General features: G+C 40.7%; 1 protein-coding gene and 1 pseudogene across 3 annotated transcripts; one reads left to right on the plus strand and one right to left on the minus strand.

Annotated features, from left to right (window-relative positions):
- Positions 1 to 572: 572 nt before the first annotated feature.
- Positions 573 to 25,964, plus strand: PTGES3 (prostaglandin E synthase 3). 3 transcript variants are annotated; one of them, XM_032645274.1, is made up of 8 exons: positions 578 to 887; positions 18,382 to 18,495; positions 18,648 to 18,717; positions 19,260 to 19,358; positions 21,519 to 21,608; positions 23,521 to 23,583; positions 24,476 to 24,500; positions 24,802 to 25,960. In XM_032645274.1, coding segments are annotated over exons 1-8 (483 nt in total). In that variant the 5' UTR covers positions 578 to 885; the 3' UTR covers positions 24,822 to 25,960. The 3 variants fall into 3 exon arrangements, with proteins under 3 accessions (XP_032501166.1, XP_032501165.1, XP_032501167.1); XM_032645275.1 differs by lacking the exon at positions 23,521 to 23,583 and having other exon boundaries at positions 573 to 887; positions 24,802 to 25,964; XM_032645276.1 differs by lacking the exon at positions 21,519 to 21,608 and having other exon boundaries at positions 613 to 887; positions 24,802 to 25,813.
- LOC116760420 lies at positions 12,529 to 14,524 on the minus strand (annotated as a pseudogene).
- Positions 25,965 to 26,118: the final 154 nt, after the last annotated feature.

Raw genomic sequence — 26,118 nt, forward strand, 5'->3', positions numbered from 1 at the left:
TTAATATCTCAAAGCAGGTGCAAACGCCGGCCCCCAAGGGTAAACGTTCCTCCTCAGCCAAAGACCTCAAATTTCCGCTGCCCCTGTACAGGGTCTCCAATTCTCATAAAAAATGGCGAGGTGGACCAAGGCCCTGCATTCGGAAGTCAGCCCTTCTCCGCAAATATTATATCACCAGCAGAGGCTTTTCCCCTCCTTCTGCGGTGGAATGTTTCCTCAGTGGGCCGTTTTACGCTCTTAAAAGTAACTAAACCCTCATTTCACTTTTCAAGCCTCAGGACTCTGCGTCCCTCCGCCTCGGCCTTCCTCCCGGGATCAACGCGGCCGTTTCTCGGGGAGATCGCCCGAGTCGGGTGGCCGGGAGGTTAGGCGGCCAACGGTTTTCCACCACAAGGGGAGAGCGCGGGAGGACCGGCGGGAACCAGACGGGCCAGAGGAAGCGGACGTAGGGCGGGGCCAGCGCTAGGAAGGATCGCGAAGGAGCTGTGAGGCCCCGCCCTTTCCGTAGATATCTCTAGAAAGCCGCGCAGGAGCCCGAAAACAAAGAGTGCGCACGCGCGGCGGCTAGGCCCGGGCATTTTGCTGCGTCACCAGCCGCCGCCCGGCCTCACCACCCCTCGCTCGCACGCACGCACGTTCGTTTTCCGTCCTCGCGCCCCTTTTCCTACACTTTCCTCTTCTCTCCGACCGGAGGAGTCGCTCTCCCCGCGCGGTGCATTCTGGGGACCCAGGTCGAGCCCGCCGCCGCCGTCGCTTGAGGGAAACGAAAAGAGGCCGCTACCGGGGAGAAGACGCCGGAGTCGCCACCGGAGAGGAGTCACCTGCCCAGGAGCTGCCGCCGGAGACGCCCGCCACCCGTTCACCCGTCCCCCTGCCCCGTTCACGATGTGAGTGCGACACCCCGCCGAGGGAAGGTCGCCCGTGAGGGAGGCCGAGGCCGCGCGGGGGGCTGCCGGGAAGCCGTCCTTTCCCCTCCCCCGCTTTAGGCCCCCTCGGCTTTTCCTCCTCGGTGGAAATCGTTCTTGCCTGGGGGTGGGAGGTTCAGTATCCTTGTTATGATTACCATTGGCGGGTGGAGGACATATTTTCTCCGATGTCCGCTTCCCCCACCTCTAAACCGGCCCTCGGCTTCCCCGTGCCGGAAATCCCACCTTCCCCCTTAGGCAGTGCCGGCTGCTCCTAACTCTCCGTAACTTAGCCGTAGGCCTTAGTCTCCCGTGAGCTTTTCGCCGTCCGGGCGCCCTGGAGGCGTGGATCCTCGTGGGCTACCGCTCCGCTCCTGGGGTGGTCTGCTCCTGTCGCTCTGTGATGCTGTGACCAGGCCCGGGGCCAAGTGCACCTGCGGTGGGTGCTACCACAAGGCTGCTGGTGCTCGTAGAGCACCACGCGGCCGTGCGCCGCGAGCGACAGGTACTGCTAGGCGACTGGAGGGAGGTCGTACCGTCGCCGCAACTTAACTTCGCTCTCGGTTGTCGTGATTGCTTGAGTATGGTCTTTCCAGGCTTCCTCCTAACTCCAGTCTCGCTGACGGAGTGAAAGTTGCCAAAACTCAGCTGTGTCCCTGGCAGCGAGGAATTACCATTGAGCAGGGCGTTCTGCACGTGTTGGAGTCGAAAGATATTTGTGGACATTTTCAGTGTTCATATTAAACTTTAGGCGAGATTTCATCATCCTATCTTAGTTTAAGGATGAAACAGGTATGTCGTCACCTTTTTGTTGCCTTAGTTTAATTTTCTTTACTGAAGTGACTACAGATTGTTTAGAAGCTTTATGATACAGGAAAACCTTGGTGATTTTAACCGAATGAGAATTCTTGGCATCGCCACTTTCAGCCTTTAAATTTTTCTCAGGGAAAGCTTTACCTTTTCAGATACGAGAACTGCCGATTTAGTAGTTTTTTGGTTCTAATCGCTCCCTAAAAGTTATGTATGGAGAGCAATTGAGGGGAACAATTTTTATTCCTGTAAAAAGTAATGCACTTGCAAGGGTTTACTTAATAAAACGTCTAGACGTTTTATTTAGATAAGTAAAGAAAACACTACCGTCACTTGATGGAAAAGAAGCCTTGAGAAGAATGCATGTATTATTGTAAAGTGACATATTAGAATTTTGGAAGGATTCTCCCACCCCCAAAAGTGGTATGTAATAGAAGATTTTAATCTGTGAAAAATAGCTTGGGCTTTTTCTCTTTGACATTTATTCCAAATAATGTAGCAGGATTGTCAGTCTTAAAACATCTGTGAGGAGAAAATTAATCCTCAGATAAGGCATTACCAACTTTTAATAGATTAATGTAGCCAAGCAAATTTTTTCATGAAGAAATAGTATGTTTGAGATAGAAACACTTTCAGAGGTCACATGAAATAGTTAAGTAGGTAAGAAATATTAAGTTACATAAATAGGTTAAAAACTTGGATGAAAAGTGTAGCAGTATTCCAAAAAGCAGTCTGTCAGAAGAATGCTGTTTTCAAAATGAGTGTTTTGAAGGGACCAGGTAAATTTCATTGTGTTTAAGGTATTCAGTATATGCCATCTTGCAAATTCTTTAGGGGATCTTATTAATGACTGAATTTGTAAGATGAATATTATGAGTCAGTTATTTAAGTTGGAAAAGACTTTTAATGGGTCCTAGGAAGAATCTGGCTGATGAGCGTTCATTTTGTTGATGTGTGCTGTGGACTTTTTTTTTTAGCTGTAGAGAGAGACATTTACGCTGGACATCTCAAGGGTTTTAAGGTCTGTTTTTTTATCATTTGATTGCTCTTCAGTCGTCATTTCCTAGATAAATTTTTTCTAATCAAGTTTTGTCTAGTAGTTTGCATAAAAGCTCTCAATCTCTCACCTACCTTGGGGGAGGCTGGGAGTTTTAGGACCTCTCTCTTCTCCATTTAAGACCTGCACAAATCCCCTGCAGGGGGTGCTACTTTACTTTTTTTTTTTTAAGCTGTTGTAGTTGGTTCTAGGTTTTAAGTTGGACGTATTAACAATAGGTATGAAGTAAAACATTTTATTTAGTTTTGAGCAGTTTGAAATCATTCTTTCCAGTGTCTTGTAGTTAAATTAGTAAATTGTCCAGAAACATACTGTGACCATTGCTAGCGTTGGTTAAAGTCTTAACTTTGCCATTGTTCAGCTTTGTACGATTGAGTCCCCAAAATAAAGTCATCAGTCTTTAACCTCCAAAACAAATGGTAATAGTGACCATACAGCATATGGTTAATTTCTGTAAGTTAAGGAAGAGTAACTGATGATGGCTTTTGTTCAGTGTTGATTTCCTAACCACTGTAACCTAGCAACTGGATTTTCTTTTTTTCTGTGCTTAGTTAGACTTTAACTGGAAGGCAGTAGAAACGAAGTGACAAATCACTTGAGGCAGACCAGTATGTATTGTTAAGATTCTCCTGTTTAATTGTGTTTTCTCAGTTTTAAGATCTTCTAGAAGCTTTATCATTTTAGAGTCATAGGTGGTTAGTGATGATTGCTTTTCAGGAAAAAACACCTTCGTAATAAACTGTTTAGAATCAATCTAGCTCTGAAACATTAATAATCATATTTTATTTGAGTTATTAAGAATTGCTGCATCTAGTGTATTTTACTACAGAAATACAAAGTGTGTTTTAGTAAACTTTATTATTTACTGTGTAGGTTAGGGATAGATTTTAAATTGAGGCTGATGACTTCCACAGAACACCTTAGAACTTCTGGTTTTCCAGGAAGATGCCAATTACTTTAAATCTTACCTTGAGTAATATGCCCTCACCCGTGTTGTACTCCAAAACCAAATAAAATGTGCTGTTGTGGATTTTCTATGCTGTAGTTGATCTTCTCATGTAGCCGTACTTCATTGCTGAAGAGTGTTTGTATCAGGGCTCTTTCCAACTCAGCATGCTTAATTATCTTTGTGTACTGAAAGGATCTAAGCCACAGAGGTGTTTTTTTTTAACTTTTAATTTTATTACATTACAGGATTTAGTTCTTCAAATATCAATTCACAGCACTGCTGATTAGTATAAACAACTGTCCCAAATAGGCTTGGAACCCAGAATTTCTCACAAAGACATTATTTTCACTTTAAAAAAAGGGAGAATAATTTTCCAGGTTGTCCTTTTATTTCCAGTACATAACCATGCCTGGGGCTTCCCTGGTGGCACAGTGGTTGAGAGTCCGCCTGCCGATGCAGGGGACACGGGTTCGTGCCACGGTCCGGGAAGATCATGGCCGCTGAGCCTGCGCGTCCGGAGCCTGTGCTCCGCAACGGGAGAGGCCACAACAGTGAGAGGCCCGCGTACCACACACAAAAAAAAAATTGCCTGTAGTTCAGTTTTTCTTTTTTCCCCTGAAATATTTATTTAATTGGTTGTGTTTGGTCTTTTTTTTTTTTTTTTTTTTTTAACATGTTGGGGGTAGGAGTTTATTAATTAATTAATTAATTTATTTTGCTGTATTGGGTCTTCGTTTCTGTGCGAGGGCTTTCTCTAGTTGTGGCAAGTGGGGGCTACTCTTCATCGCATTGCGTGGGCCTCTCACTATCGCGGCCTCTCTTTTTGCGGGGCACAGGCTCCAGACGCACAGGCTCAGTAGTTGTGGCTCACGGGCCTAGTTGCTCCACGGCATGTGGGATCTTCCCAGACCAGGGCTCAAACCCGTGTCCCTGCATTAGCAGGCAGGCTCTCAACCACTGCGCCACCAGGGAAGCCCGGTTGTGTTCGGTCTTAGTTGTGGCAGGCGGGCTCCTTAGTTGTGGCATGCAAACTTAGTTGCGGCATCCATGTGGGATCTAGTTCTTGGACCAGGAATGGAACCCAGGCCCCGTGCATTGGGAGTGTAGAGTCTTTACTGGACCACCAGGGAAGTCCCACACATTTATATTTTAGAGTGGGAATTACCAAAGAAAGGAAGTAGCAAAAAGGTTCACAAACTTTCTTGGTTCACCCCTTGGTGTCTTAGTAGTATTTTTTTTTTTTTTTTTTTTTTAGTAGTATTTTTGTTGTTACTATTTTGTATTTTTTTTATTTGTTGGTTGGTTTTTTAATGGTGCTGCTAGGCCAAGAGGAGTAACCTAGAAGTTCTGTTTATTAGATAGTTGGGTCCAAAGAGCTTAAGTATTTCGTCCTTATAGCCTGTTAGCTTTTCAGAAAGCTAACACACATAAATTGAAAGAAAAACGTAGTTTCTTGTATAACCACAGTTACTGATGAAAAGTGTATGCCTTTTGGGAACTGTATAACTTGTTATACCTTGAAATCGGATTGGATACTTCCATCTCAATTCCTGTTGCCTGTTGATTTTTTTGTAGGTCTTTTTTTTTTTTTTTAATCGTAACCGCCAAAAATCCAGCTTTGCAAAGATGGAACTTAGTGGAGAGGGTTACAGTGCAGTCTGCTGTTGAAACTGAACCACTTAGTGTCTTGACTGAAGTTGAGTATCACTGAATTTCTCTTAAATTTGAAATATCCAGTGGCAGCCCTGTAAATTCTTCCGTAGTGCCTTGATGCACCTTGGCATGTAATTTGGGGATCATTGGACTTGCATGTATATTCAGATTAACTTTCCAGGAAGTTTTACATAGTAGTACAACTGGCATACAGAAGATCTGAAAATATGAGAAGTGTATCGGGGTTTCTCTGAGCAAAGAATATGTGTGAGAGAGTTTGGTTTTAGATGTTTACAGGCAGGGCTTTTGATAATACTTAACAAGGAAAAACTGCTCAGTCTGAAACTGGAACTGCCTTTTTTTTTTTAGCAGAATTTTCATGTTTCCGTATCATTCCTCACTTAGTACAAACTGAAATAGATTTACCAGTTTCTCGATTCTCTTTTGCAAATAATAGACCAGTTGATAGACTTGGTTTTAAAATATCAGTTATTCTGAACTTTGTAACATCTTTTAAACTTTTTTTTTTCTCCCTTGGTTATAATGAGTTTGTTTTCTTCCGTAACTCCCTTTTTTTCCCCTTTGCTGCATTGGGTCTTCATCGCTGTGCGCAGGCTTTCTCTAGTTGCAGTGAGCAGGGGCTACTCTTCGTTGCAGTATGTGGGTTTCTCATGGAGTACGGGCTCTAGGCACGCGGGCTTCAGTAGTTACAGCACGTGGGCTCACTAGTTGTGGCACGTGGGCCCTGGAATGCTCGGGCTTCAGTAGTTGCAGTGCACAGGCTCAGTAGTTGTGGTGCCTGGGCCCATCTGCTCCGCGGCATGTGGGATCCTCCTGGACTGGGGATCGAACCCCAGGGGACTCCCAACCACTGTGCCACCAGGGAAGTCCCTGTAACCCTTCTTGATGTTTAAAAATACTCTGGGATACATAGAAGGGGAGTGACTCTAGTTTTTAAGAAGCTCTTCATTTACTGGAGATGTTTAGTTTATAGAGGATAAACATAGAGGATACTTTCTCCATTATCAAGTTCTAGTAAAAAGCTAGTCTTCTGATTATTATTGTTTTATTTTAGAATTCAAAGGGATGTTTTAATTCAGACAAACATCATGTTCCATTAAAAATAAATTTATATGGGGATTATCATTACTTCTGAATAAAGTATGTGAGGTTATAGATTGTGATGTAATGTATCTTACAAATACAATTAAATATATAGATGAGTTACTTTTCAGAGTACAAACAAAAAACATTGTCTTATAGTGTATCACTTACTTTAAGAAAGGTAAACCATAGCTAGTAATGGATCCCTCTACCCCCATGTTTCTTAGAAGAAGAATTTTAGGCTAAATTTCATCCAGCTTGAATGTGAGCTTCTTAAGGGCAGAGATTTTTATCTGCTTTGCTGACAGCTGTATCTCCGGAACAATTCCCGGTATCATGTTTAATAAATAATTTGTTTATTGAATAATATTTAGACTCTAAATCTCTTTCAGCTATAAGACTTGGCTATATGAGGTGCTTGACAGTGATGTTTGGAACTAACTGGGATCTTTTACAGTTCGTCCTTTATTTTGCTGTATCTCATCTTCAGTCAAATTCAGCTATATCTCAATATAGATTGGCTTCTTTTTTTTGGCTGCACTCCACACCATGTGGGATCTTAGTTCCCCAACCACCAATCGAACCCACGTCCCCTGCATTGGAAGCGCGGAGTCTTAACCACTGGGCCACAAGGGAAGTCCCTATCATGCAAATTGGACGAGTAGTTTGGTGGTCAGTAGGTGAAAGATAAAGTTGGTGAGAGTCGTTTATAACTTTAGATTCTATTAATTGAGGCTGTGCTATATTTTGGGAAATCTGGAAAAGAAGGACCACCAAATCAGTCTATACCCTCAAAATACATTTGACTTGCTTGTGAGCCCTTTATTTTGAGAATGTTTATTTGGGGAATATTTAGCTTATTAGTTACGATTTGGTCAGACTGATTTTTTCTCTTAATTAACTGGATGATTACCATAAATTCTCCTTTAAGAGATTCTACCCTTCTTTCTCTTCCCCCTCCATTTTTTTAAAATCTAAAGAAATTGGCCTTCCAATCAAAAACTAATACTTACACTTTTTCTGCTTGATTAATTTCTGTATGAGGCCATTAGTTGAAGATAAAACCTAATAGATTTAAGAATATTTGCTTTATCATAAAGATTGTCATTTAGTGCATCCTTGTATCACATTTTGCAGTCTTAAATATTTTTACAAAAGTAGAGGGCTTCCCTGGTGGCGCCGTGGTTGAGAGTCCGCCTGCCGATGCAGGGGACACGGGTTCGTGCCCCGGTCCGGGAAGATCCCACATGCCGCGGAGCGGCTGGGCCCGTGAGCCATGGCCGCTGAGCCCTCGCATCTGGAGCCTGTGCTCCGCAGCGGGAGAGGCCACAACAGTGAGAGGCCCGCATACTGCAAAAAAGAAAAAAAAAAAAAAAAAAAAGTAGAGCATTTTTTGTGTTTGGTTTTTGGCTGCGCTGTGCGGCATGCAGGACCTTAGTTCCCCGACCAGGGATCGAACCCGTGTCCCCTGCATTGGGAGTGTGGAGTCTTAACCACTGGACCACCAGGGAAGTCCCAAAAGTAGAGCATTTTTATTAAAAGGTCGTTATTGCTATTTTCCCCAGTATATTTGTCTGTTTTGGGGTTTTTTTTTTAAAAATTTATTTATTTTTGGCTGCGTTGGGTCTTCGGTGCTGTGCGCGGGCTTTCTCTAATTGCGGCAAGTGGGGGTTACTCTTCGTTGCAGTGTGCGGGCTTCTCATTGCAGTGGCTTCTCTTGTTGCAGAGCACGGGCTCTAGGCATGCGGGCTTCAGTAGTTGTGGCTCGCAGGCTCAGTAGTTGTGGCACATGGGCTTAGTTTCTCCACGGCATGTGGGATCTTCCAGGACCAGGGATCGAACCCGTCCGCTACATTGGCAGGCAGATTATTAACCACTGAGCCACCAGGGAATTCCCTGTCTGTATATGTTGAAGAGCCTAATGTTTAGTGACCAAATAATAGTATTCTAATTTTTTCTCAATGATTAAGAGTAAGAATTGAGATATTGATCATATGTCTCATTTGTGTATGTTAAAACTTTTTTATAAAAAAATTAATTTGATCGAACAGTCCCATGACAGTTCTTAATGATTTCTGGGGGGAAAACACCAAAATGATGTGGAATCCTGTGTGATTCTATGGGACGACCATGTAATATATACGTATCCCATGAGGTTGAGCTAAACTGTGCATTTCAGGAAGCCAAATTTGAATTATTATGGTAGTAACTAAGATTTGTAGGCCTCTCACTTGAATAGTAAAAATTTTTTCTTTCACTAAATTCTCACATACAGAGCTCACAAAATTTTTCTAACTTTTAATATAAATTAATTCATTTTTGGCTGCATTGGGTCTTTGTTGCTGCCCATGGGCTTTCTCTAGTTGCTGCGAGCAGGGGCTACTCTTCACTGCAGTGCGGGGGCTTCTCATTGCGGTGGCTTCTCTTGTTGCAGAGCACGGGCTCTAGGCGCGCGGCCTTCAGTAGTTGTGGCATGCAGGCTTCAGTAGTTGTGGCACGCAGACCTCATAATTTTCCATGTTTGCTGTATAATGGTCCAGAGTACCTGCTTACAAAAACTTCTATTGATTGATTGATTGATTGGCTGCGCTCTGCAGCATGTGGGGATCTTAGTTCCCTGACCAGGGATCCAACTCTCGCCCCCTTGCAGTGGAAGTGCAGAGTCTTAACCACTGGACCACCAGGGGAATTCCCCTTACAAAAACTTCTGAACATTGGAAATTCTGAGAGACAAAGAAAATAAAGATGTTGGAGCTTTGGCGGTAGTATTCGTTATAGAGACAAGACATATGCTGTAGAATTCTATTAGATACAGAATTTTTCTCTCTCAAGATATTCAAACTTCTAAAGCGATGATAGCTATAATTAATTTTTTTTTTTAAACTGCCCAGATACAGAATAAACTCTTTTCCAGGGACGTCTGTGACCTTGGTTTTTAACCTTAAGCTTTATGAACTTACCTGGAATTATGTATGATATGTTTGTCCTACCAGTTCATAAAAGACTTGATGTGTCCTAATTGTCTTTTAATAATTTAATCTGTCCTGCACATAGTAAACTATCAGAAGAACTGCAATAACCTGGAAATGTTCTTTAGCAAATTTTTTCCATGTAGCTTTGCTGGTTGGTTTAGTCTGGGCTGCTGTAACAGAATACCACAGACTGGGTAGTTCATCAACAGTAGAAACTTATGTCTACTATTCTGCAGTCTGGAAGTTCAAGATTTAGGCACCAATATGGTCACCTTCTGGTGAAGGGGCCCACTTTCTGGTTCATAGCTTCTTGCTGTGTCCTCATAGTAGTGGAAGGGGCGAGGGGCCCCTCTGGAGCAATGAAAGGGCTAGGGGCCTCTCTGGAGCCTCTTTATATATAAGGCATGACTTTATTTATTTTTTAAATAAATTTATTTATTTATTTTGGCTGCGTTGGGTCTTCGTTGCTGCGCGCGGGCTTTTTCTAGTTGCAGCGAGCGGGGGCTACTCTTTGTTGCGGTGCGGTGGCTTCTCTTTTTGCAGAGCACGGGCTCTAGGCACGCGGGCTTTAGTAGTTGTGGCACGTGGGCTCAGTAGTTGTGGCGCATGGGCTTAGTTGTTCCACGGCATATGGGATCTTTCTGGACCAGGGCTCGAGCCCGTGTCTCCTGCATTGGCAGGCGGGTTCTTAACCATTGCACCACCACGGAAGCCCCTAAGGCATGACTTTAATTTATGAGAGTTCTACCCTCATGATCTAGTAGTAAACACCTCTCAGGTCCCACCTTCGAATATCATCCCGTAGAGCATTAGGATTTCAATATATGAATTTGGAGGGCATGCATTAAGGTCATGGCACTGGTGCATCCTTTCTGGGGGGCGGTGCACACCTCACAGCATGTGGAACTTCCCTCGACCAGGGATCAAACCTATGCCACCTGCAGTGGAAGTACGGAGTCTTAACTGCTGGACCAACAGGGAAGTCCATGGTGCATTCATTTTTTTTAAGGGAGAGGTGCTTGTAATTTTCTACAAATTAGAATTAAAATGCACGAGATTCTAGTATATTAAAAATGGTATTTGGGAACAAATGTAGTTTCCACTCTGTCATTTTAAGACAAACTAAGAAATTTTAGTCAAAACTAGAGAGGAGAATTTTAGGTTATGCAAAGTTTAGTTGCTCGAATTGACATAGCCCTAACATTGAGCTTGGAAGAACTTGTCAGAAGAAGTTGGAATGTCCCACTTCAGAGATTTTGGGTATTATTTTGTTATAGGTAGTGGCTTATTCACATAATGTATGCAGAGGTGAAAAAGTTTTTGCGTTTATAGGTATGTTACTATTAAAATGAATTAACAGACTTGAACAGTAGTTTGGGATTTTGCCAGTGTTTGTATAAGACTATAGACGCGAATCCAACATAGTTTAGGAGCTAGAGTTTAAAATCACCCTTTCTCTGGGTTAATAGGAGAAAAGAGTTGTGATTTCATAAACACTTGGTTTTCCTTTCAAATGAGTGAATATATGTGTTTATTACTGTTTAGGTTAAGTGTAGGATTTCCCCCCCCCCTTGTATTTTCAGACGGTTTAGATCAGGGGCACTTGGTAAATATTAGGCTTTACAGGCCACAAATACCTGTCTCACATTTTTGTTTTCACAACTTGAAAAATATAAAAACCATTTTTGGCTCCAGGTTAGGATCATTTAATTTTGTTTTTATTGTCTGGTAAATGATTTTATTAGTTGGCTAGGGCTACCATAGCAAAGTACCAGAGACTGGGTGATTGAAACAGTAGAAATTTATTTCCTCACAATTCTGGAGGGTGTTAGTCCAAGATCGAGGTGTCAGAAGGGTTGGTTTCTCCTGAGGCCTCTCTGCTTGGCTTGCAGATGGCCGGCTTCTGTCTTCTTCACAGGGTCTTCCCTCTGCAACTGTACTAATCTCTCTCTCTTTTTTTTTTTTTTTTGCGGTATGCGGGCCTCTCACTGCTGCGGCCCCTCCTGCTGCGGAGCGCTCCGGATGCGCAGGCTCAGCGGCCACGGCTCACGGGCCCAGCCGCTCCGCGGCACGAACCCGCACCCCCTGCATCGGCAGGCGGACTCCCACTGCGCCACCAGGGAAGCCCTCTCTCTCTTTTTAATTAATTTATTTTTAAATTAATTTTTATTGGATTATAGTTGCTGTACAACGCGTTAGTTTCTGCTCTACAGCAGATTGAATCAGTTATACGTATACGGTATATCCACTCTTTTAGATTTCTTATTTAGGTCACCACAGAACATTGAGTAGAGTTCTATGTGCTATACAGTAGGTTCTCATTTGTTATCTATTTTATACAAAGTAGTGTATATATGTCGATCCTAGTTTCCCAATTCGTCCCATCTCCTCTTCCCCTCTTGGTAACCATAAGTTTGTTCACTACATCAGTGAGTCTGTTTCTGCTTTGCATGTAAGTTCATCTGTACCGTTTTTCGAGATTCCACATATAAGCGATACTGTATGATTTTATTCTGATTTCACTTTGCATGACAGTCTGTAGGCCCATCCACATCTCTGCAAATAGCATTTCGTTCCTTTTTATGGCTGAGTAATATTTCATTGTATATATGTACCATATCTTTATCCATTCCTGTCGATGGACCTTTTTTTTTCCCCCAAGAGGGTATTAAATCGTTTATTGAATACACATGATAATGGATGATACACAAGCTTCATTCCCATCTATAACTTTATCTGGTGCTGTAATTCAATTTAGATATATTGCATAGGATGTGCCAACAATCATATTAATAACCAAATAACTCCATGACTTTGCTTGGGTGACCCTTTTCACGGTGAACTCCAGGTCACAACGCAGTAACTGTCAGTTCAACTACACCAGGGTTTCTGAAGGCAATAGCGTTTCCACCAAAGCAGGTTGTAAATAAATTTTGAATGGAACGTGGCATCACCCTGAAGGAGCTCTAACTTCACACTGTTGGGGTGGTTTACCAAAGTGGTTTCAGAGTAGACTAACTTTACACAGCTCATTTTTTAAAAAGACACATTTATTCAGCATCGTGATCAGACTATTAAATTTAGCAATCAACAGCATGGGTGCCAAAAAAAAAAAGAAATCTACATTAAAACCCTTTGTTGGAATGCTTTACACTTTCCACAGAACAGAAACTGAAATAACTTGTTATACAGGTCGTCACAAATACAGTCCTCGAGTTTTTTTGCCCATACACATGAGTATTGTCTAAAACATGTCTTCTTTGTAGCAGCTAGGCCCTGCCACCACTGTGCTTGTCTGAGTTCACAGGTCTGTTGTAACCTGTAGCTTCCCTGTCACTTCTCTGGCTCTCCTCTCCTGAGCTTTGTTTCCTGGCAGTAATTAAAACCTTCTGCCACTGCCATAGCTACTGCTGCTGCTGGAACCACCATATCCACCTTGCTTTCGTGGTTTGGCAAAGTATTAGCCTCCACCACCATAGGGGCCAGAACTTCTGCCTCCAAAGTTTCCTCCTTTCATAGGCCCAAAATCTGAAGATTGTTGTAATTTCCAAAATCATTGTAGCTTCCACCACCTCCAAAATTGCTTCCATCATTATCAAATCCATTGCAGCCATCCCCACTGCCACCATATCCACTACTACCATGGCTGCCACCAAAGCCACCTCGACCACTGAAGTTTCCTCCACGACCAAAGTTGTCATTCCCATCAAAACCACCTCCACGACCACCGCCAAAGTTTCTAGAACCACTTCAACCTCTTTGGCTGGATGAAGCACCAGCCATCTCTTGCTTAGATGGGGCTTTTCTTACTTCATGGTTGTGGCCATTCACAGTATGGTATTTCTGAATGACAGTCTTGTCAACGGAGTCATGGTCATCAAAGGTTACGAAAGCAAAGCCTCTCTTTTTACCACTGCCTCGGTCAGTCATGATTTAAGTCACTTCAATTTTCCCATACTGTTCAAAATAATCTCTTAGGTGATGTTCTTCAGTGTCTTCTTTAATGCCAGCCACAAAAATCTTTTTCACAGTTACGTGGGCACCAGGTCTTTGAGAATCTTCTCTTGAGACAGCCCTCTTTGGTTCCACCATTCTTCCATCCACCTTGTGTGGCCTTGCATTCAGGGCTGCATCGACCTCCTCCACAGTGGCATATGTGACAAACCTGAAGCCTCTGGAGCGCTTGGTGTTTGGATCCCTCATTACCACACAATCTGTGAGCGTTCCCCACTGCTCAAAATGGCTCCTTAGACTCTCATTGGTTGTTTCAAAGCTCAAACCTCCAGTGAAGAGCTTCCGCAGATGTTGAGGCTCTTTGGGTAACTGACTTAGACTTGACTGCAGTGGAGGGAGGAGATGTCAATGGTGCTTACTTGGCGGCGTCCACGGGCAGAAAGTCAGTGGACATTTAGGTTGCTTCCGGGTCCGTGTAACTGTCCTAATCTCTTATGAGGACACCGGTCATATTGGATTATAGCCCACCCTAAGATCTAAGTTTACCTTACTTTTTTATTTTTATTTTTGCTGTACGCGGGCCTCTCAGTGTTGTGGCCTCTCCCGTTGTGGAGCACAGGCTCTGGACGCGCAGGCTCAGCGGCCATGGCTCACGGGCGCAGCCGCTCCGCGGCATGTGGGATCTTCCCAGACCGGGGCACAAACCCGTGTCCCCTGCATCGGCAGGCGGACTCTCAACCACTGCGCCACCAGGGAAGCCCTACCTTACTTTTTTAAAGATCCTCTCTACAAATACAGTCACACCCTAAGGTACTGGCGGTTTAGGATTTCAATATATGAATTTATGATGTGATTTCAGGCCATGACAGTGGTATAAATCTAGATTACTTAATGTGAATTCAAGGAAAGGAAAGATTCTTCCCTGGTTCCAATGTCCTTGATACGAACAGAAACTAAAGAGCTTACATACCAGATCGCCATTAATGTGCTCCTTCTCCATTACTATAGGTTCTTTTTTTTTTTTTAGTTTATTTATTTTACTTTTGGCTGCATTGGGTCTTCGTTGCTGCGTGCGAGCTTTTCTCTGGTTGCGGTGAGCAGAGGCTACTCTTTGTTGTGGTGCGTGGGCTTCTCATCGCCGTGGCTTCTCTGGTTGCGGAGTGTGGACTCTAGGCACATGGGCTTCAGTAGTTGTGGCATGTGGGCTCAGTAGTTGTGGCTTGCGGGCTCTAGAGCGCAGGCTCAGTAGTTGTGGCGCACGGGTTTAGTTGCTCCGCAGCGTGTGGGATCCTCCCGGACCAGGGCTCGAACCTTGTCCGCTGCATTGGCAGGTGGATTCTTAACCACTGCACCACCAGGGAAGGCCTACTATAGGTTCTTAATGTGTAACTTGATTTTAACAAGGTAAACAGTACTATCAAGTATTTTCAGATTACGTTGTTAAATTCGGCTAGAAAAGCATTTTTACCAGAGTTTATTGAAATAGCCATTTGTAAACATATTGAGAGAAGAATCTGCTCACTATAATCAGGTTAATTCAACATTGTAAGTCAACTGTACTCCAATAAAAATTAATTTGAAAAAAATCAGGGTAATTGTTCTCAGCTTTATTACCTTTTTTTTTTTTTTTTTTTTTTTTTTGCGATACGCGGGTCTCTCACTGCTGTGGCCTCCCCCGCCGCGGGGCACAGGCTCCGGACGCGCAGGCCCAGCGGCCATGGCCCACGGGCCCAGCCGCTCCACGGCACGTGGGATCCTCCCGGACCGGGGCACGAACCCGCGTCCCCTGCATCGGCAGGCGGACTCTCAACCACTGCGCCACCAGGGAAGCCCTTATTACCTTTTTTGTTCAAACAGGAAAGGTAGAATACTACAATGAATTCCTCATGTACCCATTATTCAGTCACAACCATTATCAGTACAGGGTCATTCTTATTTTATCTACTCCCCTCCTCTTCTGCCCAATGGATTTTAAAAATATATATTTATTTATTTGGCTGCACCAGATCTTTAGTTGCGGCATGTGGGATCTAGTTCCCTGACCAGGGATTGGACCCAGTCTCCCTGCATTGGGAGCACGGAGTCTTAACCCCTGGACCACCAGGGGAAGTCCCTCTTTTTAAATTTTTAAATAACACAATTTCACAGTTAGACTGGGTTGCTCTAAAGGAAAGCATTCCTGTGCCGAAACCATTTAATATCATTTTTTGAAAAGTATTATGAATGTAATAAATCCCCATCTACCCATCTACCAGAATTTCAACAGGCCTTTGCCACACTGCTTTATCTCGCCCTTTTTCCTTAGTTATTTAAAGCAGACTCCATGTACTTCCCTTGTTAATCTTTGAATGGACATTTGTTTTCCATAAAACAGTGCCTTTCACACCTAACAAAACTAACGGTTTTTCACATTATCTAATACTCTGTCCAATATCTAGGTCTCCACCGTTTCAGTAATCTTTTTTATGTTTAGTTTGTTTGAATCAAGATGCATACCAGATTTACAAATTGCACTTCTTGATACTCTTAGGTTTCTTTTAATCTAGAGTAGTACCCCTCTCTTTTCTGCCATTGATTTAAGAAACAGTATTCTGAATTTTTCACTTCTTGTGATATGATTTAACTTGTTTCTTTTCCTCATATTTCCTATAGACTGGAATTACGTTTACTGTGGAATATATCATGTTGATCAAATCAGGAAGTGAATGTCTCGTCCCACTTTTAGTGATGCTAAGATCATAAGTTCTTTATCTGCTGTTCATGTAATCATTGTTAATGGTCCCATTCATTGATGAACACTGCCAAATCAGCTTAAAGGTTGCAAAATGGTGATTTTTTTTTTTTTCCTCCTCACGTTTTATTCCACACAAAGCTGATCTTCATGAACTGGCCCTATTCAGGTATCATGAATAAAGATTCATAAAGGGAAAGAAGGGATAATGCCTATTCTTTCTCTTAATTTTCTTTTTGTAAAGAATTGGAGCTGTAGCATCTTCTGGTGATCTAGAATTGTGGGTAGTTTGTTTTATATTTCTTTAATCAATATAAACTGGAGTATTTATATTTTGTGTATTTGGATCAGTTTGCAGTCATCCTTTCAAATTGTCGTTGGCCAAGGAGAGACTCTAATTGTTTCCTCCTGTTTTTTTTTTTTTTTTTTTTTTTTGCGCGGTACGCGGGCCTCTCACTGTTGTGGCCTCTCCCACTGCGGAGCGCAGGCCCAGCAGCCATGACTCACGGGCCCAGCCGCTCCGCGGCATGTGGGATCCTCCCGGACTGGGGCACAAACCCGTGTCCCCTGCATCGGCAGGCAGACTCTCAACCACTGCGCCACCACGGAAGCCCCTCACATTTATTTTAAAAAAAAAATAATTGAAATAGTTGAGAATGAGGTGGCTCTACTTTGTCTCATCTTTCTGGTTCATTCTTTAGAGGCAAATGCTGTTCATTTGTGTGCGTGTGAATTCTTCTTGGAATTTTTATGCATATGTAAATACTTATCTAAGTAACTTGTTTTAAAGATGACAAAGGAAATTTTTCAAAGTATTTACCACGTATAATCTTTATTGCCTGTTAATTAACCACATTTGACTGTATTTGCTTCTAGTAGATTTTTAGCTATATTCTAAAACATAATTTTAATGGATGAAGAGAGCTTTAGGCAGCTAACATTGAAGAAGACAGGAGTCTATTGCAAGGGATAGGAGCTGGTGAATAATAAGGAAAAAGCAAATATTCCAAGTTGTTTCTAGTATAAGTATATATTGGATACAGATACAGATTAACAGTTGGGACTATAAAGTTTAATTTTTTATCTAGTGTCGTCATTTAGAATCATAAGGAAGATATTTTTGCCCAGGAAAAAAAAAAATGGTTGCTTTGTTTTATATAGTCAGCTGCAAATGAGAACTTTTTTTTTTTTTTGGCTGTGCTGCACAGCATGTGGGATTCTTAGTTCCACAGTTAGGGATTGAACCCCTGCCCCTTGCAGTGGAAGCTTGGAGTCTTAACCACTGGACTGCCAGAACAGTCCAAATGAGAACTTTTTGAGGACAAATACTGTCATTTCTCATACTTAAAAAAAATTCCCCCCACAGTTCCTAACATGGTAAGTAGAAATGTTGAATACTGTATTTGATTTGACAATGGATTAGTTCAGATTTTTATTTTTATTTTTTAAAAATATGTATGTGTTTATTTATTTTAGTTGCACTGGGTCTTAGTTGCGGCAGGCGGGCTCCTTGGTTGTGGCATGCATGTGGGATCTAGTTCCCTGACCAGGGATGGAACCCGGGGCCCCTGCACTGAGAGCACAGAGTCTTAACTACTGCGCCACCAGGGAAGTCCCCTAGTTCTGGTTTTTAAAATTCTGTGAAGTTGAATTCTTAAGAGCAGGGCTATAAAGGAGTAGCACAAATTTTGACAGGGCTACCTAAATGCTTAACTCCAGTGAGCATTTTGTTTCATTTTTAAATCCCTTCTATGATGAAATTTGTATCATTGCATTTTGTTTGTTTGTTTAGTTTATTTTTGGCTGTGCTGGGTCTTTGTCGGTGCGCAGGCTCCTCATTGCAGTACCTTCTCTTGTTGCAGAGCATGAGCTCTAGGTGCGCGGGCTTCAGTAGCTGTGGCTCGCGGGATCTAGAGCGCAGGCTCAGTAGTTGTGGCAAACGGGCTTAGTTGCTCCACGGCATGTGGGATCTTCCCGGACTAGGGATCGAACTGGTGTCCCCTGCATTGGCAGGAGGATTCTTAACCACTGCACCACCAGGGGAGTCCGTATGATTGCGTTTTAACTTGTACTGCAGCTGTTAGGGAAAAAGATGTAGTTTACGTTTGAAATTGCAGTAAACTGCCTCAAAATAATCAATGCTCTGATGGAGAACAGAAGTATGTTACTTACATGCTAAGCTTTGGAGGTTATGTAAATAGTTAGTGAATTTCAGCTTAACTTTGTCTAATTTTATCTTTTTGTAGGCAGCCTGCTTCTGCAAAGTGGTACGATCGAAGGGACTATGTCTTCATTGAATTTTGTGTTGAAGACAGTAAAGATGTTAATGTAAATTTTGAAAAATCCAAACTTACATTCAGGTAAATTACCATTTTACATCATTGGGTAAAAGACTTGTTTCAGGCAGCTTGAATAACTTTGGCTTGATTGTTTTGTGTTTTCATTGAAGATACTACTAATCTTTACCTCTTTGAAGAGGCTCATTTTTTTCCCTTTTTCTTTTTTGGTACAGTTGTCTTGGAGGAAGTGATAATTTTAAACATTTAAATGAAATTGATCTTTTTCACTGTATTGATCCAAATGTAAGTAGTCTTGATGCTTTAATCCCAATTTAAATTGTAAGGAAATGGACATACTTTAAGTACTCAAAGAGATAAGCACTAATTCTTAACAGTTTAGAGGTTAATAAGTATATATTTTGCATTATTTTCCCTCTTGTAACTACTTTCCTGGATACTCTTTTTGTTCTTGTTATTGTTTGGACTGAGGGCAATACTTTTTAAATTTTTTTTATCTTTTAAAAATTAAATTGTGTAGTTGATATAAGGGCTGTACTCTTAAGGCTCGTCTTATTTAAGCATAGATACATCTAGGTATGTTCTATGATTGTACCATATTTAGTTAATTTTTTTAAGGTTTTATTTTATTCACCTTGTTCAGGGGAGGAAAAATGTTTTCTGCAATTGGATAGCTTATGAAATCTTCAGTAGTCTAGGGATTGTTTCAGGGTTTAGAGAAAGTGTAGGGAAAGAAATTAGGAGAAATGACAAATAACCAGCTACTTTGTGTCCTGTAGTAATACCAGAGAGATAAACGGTGTGATAGCGCTTATTTTTGTTTTTAGGATTCGAAGCATAAAAGAACGGACAGATCTATTTTATGTTGTTTACGAAAAGGAGAATCTGGCCAGTCATGGCCAAGGTTAACGAAAGAAAGGGCAAAGGTAGGTTCCTTTTTCTTTTTTTGAAAGTTTGGTATTTTTAAGTAATTAAAGATACATTGACATCAGACTGAAAAGTATCTGTCCAGCAAAGGAAACCATCAACAAAATGAAAAGACAGCCTACTTAATGGGAAAGTATATTTGTAAGTCACGTAACTGATAGGTTAATATGCAAAATACATGAAGAACTCACACAACTCAACAACAAAAACCTGATTTAAAAAAGGGCAGAGCAGTTGCCTGGTGGCCTAGTGGTTAGGATTCTAAGCTTTCACTGCCACGGCCCAAGTTCATCACTGATTATCAGAGAAATGCCAATCAAAACCACAGTGAGAGACTTCCGTAGTGGCACAGAGGTTAAGAATCTGCCTGCCAATTCAGGAGACATGGGTTCGAGCCCTGGTCCAGGAATATCCCACATGCCTTGGAGCAACTAAGCCCATGCACCACAACTACTGAGCCCACATGCCACAGCTACTGAAGCCCACACGCCTAGAGCCTGTACTCCGCAACAAGAGAAGCCACTGCAATGAGAAGCCTGTGCACCACAACAAAGAATAGCCCCCGCTTGCCACAACTAGAGAAAGCCCGCACGCAGCAATGAAGACCCACGCAGCCAAAAAAAATAAATTTATTAAAAAAAAAAAAAAACCACACAGTGAGATAATCATGTCCTAACTGTTAGAATGGCTAATATGAAAAATAGAAATAAATGCTGAAGAAGATACAGAGAAAAGGGAGCTCTTGTACACTGTTGTTGGGATTACAAATTGGCGTAGCCACTATGGAATCAGTATGGAGATTTCTCAAAAATTAAGGGTATAACTACCATATGATCCAGCTATTTCACTTCTGGGTATTTATTTGAAGAATATGAAAACACTAATTGGAAAGGATGTATGCCACCCCTGTGTTCATTGCAGCATTATTTACAGTAACCAAAACATGGAAGCAACCAAAGTATCCATTGATGGATGATTGGATAAACTGTGGTGTGTGCGTATTCAGTGGATTTACTACTCAGCCATTAAAAAAGAATGAAATCTTGCCATTTGCAGCACATGGTTGGACCTTGAGGGTAATAAGCTAAGTGAAATGAGTCAGAAGGAAAAAGACAAACCTAATTTTAAAAAGCATAAGAAATGAAAACTCACAGATACAGAGAACAGATTGATGGTTACCAGTAGGGAAAGGGTTGGAGGGGTGAGTGAAAGGGGTACAAGGAGTCAATTGTATAGTGATAGACGATAAGTGGACTTGGAGGGTGATCACTCTGTAGTTGTATACAGATGTTGAGTTACAGCGTTATACACCTGAAACTTACATTTTAAAAAAAAATTGGTACAAGGAATATAGTGTTTTTGTTTCATAGCTAGGTACTATTAATATTAAGGCCTTGTGCTCTATATATTTTCCTCTACTTTGAGGTTTATTAGCTTTAACTTAATACCAAGTGTGGTCAGAATAAGATAGTCACTAACAGATGCAGACTCTTCTGCATTCAAGAGGCAGACTTTGCTTAGAAGTATAAATTACTCAGATGCTGCATTGGAGCATATCATGGTGACATTTAAAAAATAATAAATTAATCAAGTATCTGAATTTGAATAGTTCCTACCAGTGAAGTTTTGTTTTAAAGTGTAGGTTCTTCTGTTCTTTTTGTTTTTTTGGCTGCGTTGGGTCTTCATTGCAGTGTGCGGGCATCTCGTTCCGGTGGCTTCTCTTGTTGGGGAGCATGGGCTCTAGGCCCGCCAGCTTCAGTAGTTGTGGCATGTGGGCTCAGTAGTTGTGGCTTACGGGCCCTGGAGCTTGCGGGCTTCAGTAGTTGTGGTGCATGGGCTTAGTTGCTCTGTGGCATGTGGGATCTTCCCGGGCCAGGGCTCGAACCTGTGTCCCCTGCAATGGCAGGCGGATTCTTAATCTTAACCACTGCACCACCAGGGAAGTGCCAAAAGTAGGTTTGTTTCTGACAACTGTGAAAGCAGCTTCATGAAACTATACTTACCATTATTACATTTTTCTAGTTTTTTTTTGTGTGTTTGTGTGCTGATGCCATGCCTCACTAGTATGAACCCACAGCTCAAAAAATATAGTCTTTAGGTACACACTAAAAGAGTACAAGGTAACCTAATCATAGGGTGATATTTGTATTGATCTGTAGCTTAATTGGCTTAGTGTGGACTTCAATAATTGGAAAGACTGGGAAGATGATTCAGATGAAGACATGTCTAATTTTGATCGTTTCTCTGAGGTAAGTTCTTTTAAATGCATTCTTCCACCTCCCTCCCAGTGTATTTCTGTGTAATCAATTTGGTTTTAAAGACATAGTGATATTTAGGACATGCATTATTTTACTTTCAAGACTGTTCTGCAGAAAACCAAATAAGATTTTAACAATGGTCATTTAACCTTCTTTTATGAATTTTTAAAAATTAGTGTTCTAAAGTTGATGTATAATGACAAAAAAATAAACCATACAATCAGTGCAGCACAGTTAGTTTTTATTCCAGCATTGGAACAGATTTTTTTTTTAAGGAGCATGAATGTAGTAATTGGCTTGCATTCTGGAGCCATGTAATATGAATATAAACCTTTAAACACAAGAATCACGACGAGATATGTACAATGAGTGGTGTGTGGGGATATTTTAGTTGCAAAATCAGGGAAAGGATTTTAAGTAAGCCTATTTTTCCAGGACGTCACTGAAATACATATTGCCGTGGCCAAAGGGAAAAAATCATTGAGATTCTCTTAGGTAGACTAGACCTTATTAAATGTGTTGCAGTAAAGCTGATCAAAAAAGAAAACGTTAGATTGTAAGTTGAAGATACTCTCATTGTGATTTGAAATCTTGACTATACTTTTGTGTTTCTTCTTTGACAACAAAGAATTAAAAGGAGTAAGTGCCCAGCTTCATGTATGCAACTGCTTATTTAACATCTCTCCTCATATGGCTCTGGCACCTTGATTTCAAAACAGAGAAGGGAGATAATGGTATTCATGTGATTCTCCTAAACCATGCTACTCCTTACTGTAGTAATTGATGCCACCATTTACCCAGCTGTGCAAGTCATAACTTCTTAACAATGTTCTCTTTCACTGATTCTCTCTATCCAGTATAACATTAACTGCTGTCTTTGCTGTCTGTATTTTGTTTATATTTCCTAAGTAGCTCTCAAATGTATTCAGTTCTGTGTCTATTGCCATTGCATCTCAGTACCTAGCATTGAGCTTGGCACCTTTTGAGCATTTTTCCTGCTCAAAGAAACTTAACCAGTATTTAGTGCTTTCAGATGTAGGAAAACTCTTTACTACTTGCTCATGTTATTCGAGAGTTGATGCCCAGAATTTTTATACTGAGAGATTTGAGTAGGTATCATTTTAAGGCCCCTTCTAACTCTGAAGTCCAGGTAAGCATGTATTTTTGAAGTCCCCATCTCATATTAATTATTTAGTCTGCTTATTTGTTCCTCTTTAAATAATATACTGCTTGCTTTATGATCAGAAAGAACTAAAGTTGGGAAATTAGTACTTTATAAGTATGTTCTTTTGGTCCCAGTTTATTGTAAGTATACAAGGGTGTTTTTCACAGTGTGTATCTTTTCTTTCAAGGTTTATGTTTATTTTCTGTTTGTAACTTAGTTACTGGTGTTTAACCTTTGATTCAGTATTGAGGCCTTTTATGCAAGCTAATCAGCCGAGAGGACTTTATTTTAAATTATTTATTGGTTCTTCACAATATTTTAAAACTACAATGAGAATACCATAATACACATGCCACTTAGTTGAAGATACAAAACTTTACAACTATTCAGGACAAATAGTCTCCTTCTTAGCCACCAGAGGTGACTGCTATTCAGGATTGTGGTGGTTAATTTCTACATTATACATATATATCTTGTTGGATGAATTTTAATAATTTTTCTTCAATGAGAACTTACTCTTAACTTCCTACAAGGTTTCAGGATTTTATGTAATTACCTATAATCTACCTTTTGCAGAAAGGAGGGTACCTAATATATAGTTTGATTTATTTTTTCTTTTTCTTTTTTTAAATTGGTGGAAACCTATGACAGACTTAAGGTTTATTCTGGAGCGTGCAACCTAATACTTAGGGCTTAATTTAACATCATTTTTAAAACTAATTTTTACACTTCAAATAGATGATGAACAACATGGGTGGTGATGAGGATGTAGATTTACCAGAAGTAGATGGAGCAGATGATGTAAGTCTATAAGTTCTTTTCTATGTTTACTTAAATACTAAGAAACAATGTATTTTCAGGTTGTTTTATGTAGATTCAAAATTGCTCCTTTTTTTTTTGCCACTTAATGGTCTTAAAAAATATTACAGGGAAAACCAGTTTTTTAAATGTGCCCATTTTTGAGGAATGGATGCCTACTAGGAAACAGGTGTCCCCTGAATCATTCTTCAAGGCACTAGATTTATAATTCAAAATTACTATTTTATAGAGACATATGCCTTACTCAGTTAACAGTTAGTTTAGGGATTATTTTGACAAAGAAAGTTGAACAGGTTTTAACATCAGGATTGGTCAGAGAGACGTATAGTAAACAGATGGATGTTGTGAATCTATAAGGATATACTAGACCACTCTTCTCAACATTTCCCCACCTGGCATTCTGTTAACATCTTTAAGAAAGTTGTTCAGTGTAGTTTGGAAGATACTTAGACAATTCACCAGCTAGGATTAGAGTTCATTGTCTTCTGTCATTCCAGGGGCCTTCATATTGAGCCATTCTCCTCTTCCATTGAATGCCAAGAGAGAAGAGAAACTATTTTATACCAGGATTCAGTCTGGTTGATAGGAAGGGATTTAAAGGGTGGGCTCAATTCCCACGAAAAGGCACATATCTTATAGGAAGATAGATCCTCAGCTGTATGTCTGTTTGTCTTAAGTAAACCTGTTCTTAAGTCCATTGCTAAGTTCAAAGATGGATATAACCACCAAACCAAAGATTATATCTAACCAAAGATTGATATATCTGCTACCTTAGTCAAAAGTGCAGTGCTTCAGCTTTTTAAGGTGCAAACTGTTCAGTTAGCAGAGGAATGTTTGATCAACTTGGTAACTTTTTAAATTTTCCTTTCTGCAGGATTCACAAGACAGTGATGATGAAAGTAAGTATCTTTGTAAAAAGTATGTTTACGCAGTGATATTTCACATCAGAGACCAAACTCTCAAAATAGAGAAGTAAAGTTAATTAACCTGTTTAAAATTCTTGGAAGATACATGATTGTTTCTTTATGGCCTCTAAAAAATAGCTAAAGCAGAAATTTGAATGATTAGAGATTCAAATTTTTTAAAAAAGACAGTTCTCTAGGAAACAACTCTTGGTGGCTGCTTTTTCCTATTGTAAAACTTTGAAGTTGTTAGGTTATTCCCTTGTAATTTATACTAATCTTTTAAAAATCCTTTCAGAAATGCCAGATCTGGAGTAAGGAATGTTGTCATCGCTGGATTTTGAGAAAGAAAAATAACTTCTGCAAGATTTCATAATTGAGAGAATTCCTAAGTTGTTAGCTCTAAAGGCAGATTCTGTATTTGCCTCCTTTAACCCATTTTTCAACCTGTTTGTTTTTTTAAAGGCTTCACTAAGGGTTGATATGTACCATTGTATGGGGCAATTTTAAGTCAGCTAAGGCAATAACCTTATGCATGAACATTTCCCAGATTCCCATGATGCTGTTGAGGTCCTAGGCAATTGATAAAGCAGTTGTGATAAATAAAAAAACATTTCACCTAAGTCTCCTTTACTTCATAACATAGATACTGACACGATCGGAAGCTTTCGGCTTAGGGAAAGTAAATTTTAGATTTTAGAACATGGACTCAAAGTGGCTGAAACAAATTGGTTGATACGTTAAACTGGTAACATGTTGTTCCTCTGGTATATCCTTCAGGATTGTGCCACTAAAGTTTTATTTTTCAAAAAATTTACTTCACATTATTGTTCGTAAGTGATCACTTGTCAGTGTTCCAGATGTATCTTAGCTAAAACTAGTGAATGCCCTAACTTAGATGGTATTGAAGCCTGTACATTTGGTATTGTTTGACCCTTAAACTTTTACATCTCTTAGCATGGAGGACGAAGAAAGGCTGTACATTGTTGCTTGAGTCTGTACATTTAGACCAAATTTGTATTTGCACTGTCAGTATGGCAAATGAGTGAAAAAAATGTTAATACACTATTGGATTTTTTATTTTATTATTTTTTTTGATTCAGCTTGTACCTGGGCTGAAAACCTCAATTTATGTTCATGACAGTGGGGAGTTTTTTTAATGTCTACATTCTTTCTAATAAACTGTTGGAAGACTTCTTGGCTATCCTTTCAAGTGTCTGGTTTACTGTAATTTCATGTATTGCCATTTACTGGAATGGAGTTTTTATTTTTGCTTGAGGAAGAATTTGGGAATATTCCTCTGTTTGGGGAAAAAAAAAGAGGCTTGCTGTAATGTCACAGAAAACCTTTTAAAAGTGGATCTGTAACAGAAAATTGTAGATGCACTTTGCAACAGTTGGAAAAGAAAGTGTTGTGATTTGATTGAAATAAAACTAAATGTGTTGTCCTCCTCTAAATCTTTGAGCTTCCGCATTTTGGCACTTTTTATTCCTTCCAACTACTGCGTATTTGTCATAGCATAGAACTGCTTCATATTTCAGTACTTCCTTATGTCAGTCATTCTGGACCTGTGTTACAGGCAGTGTTAAAGTGCTGGGGGGGATACAAAGATTAA

This window comes from Phocoena sinus, chromosome 10, assembly GCF_008692025.1.
Source record: "Phocoena sinus isolate mPhoSin1 chromosome 10, mPhoSin1.pri, whole genome shotgun sequence".
Taxonomy (NCBI): Eukaryota; Metazoa; Chordata; class Mammalia; order Artiodactyla; family Phocoenidae; genus Phocoena; species Phocoena sinus.

Bases quoted from the DNA above. Each gene is read 5' to 3' on its own strand.
- PTGES3 (XM_032645274.1), top strand. The intron at 18,718-19,259 runs GTAAGTAGTCTT...TTTTGTTTTTAG, and splicing joins TTCACTGTATTGATCCAAAT to GATTCGAAGCATAAAAGAAC. The intron at 23,584-24,475 runs GTAAGTCTATAA...TCCTTTCTGCAG, and splicing joins AAGTAGATGGAGCAGATGAT to GATTCACAAGACAGTGATGA.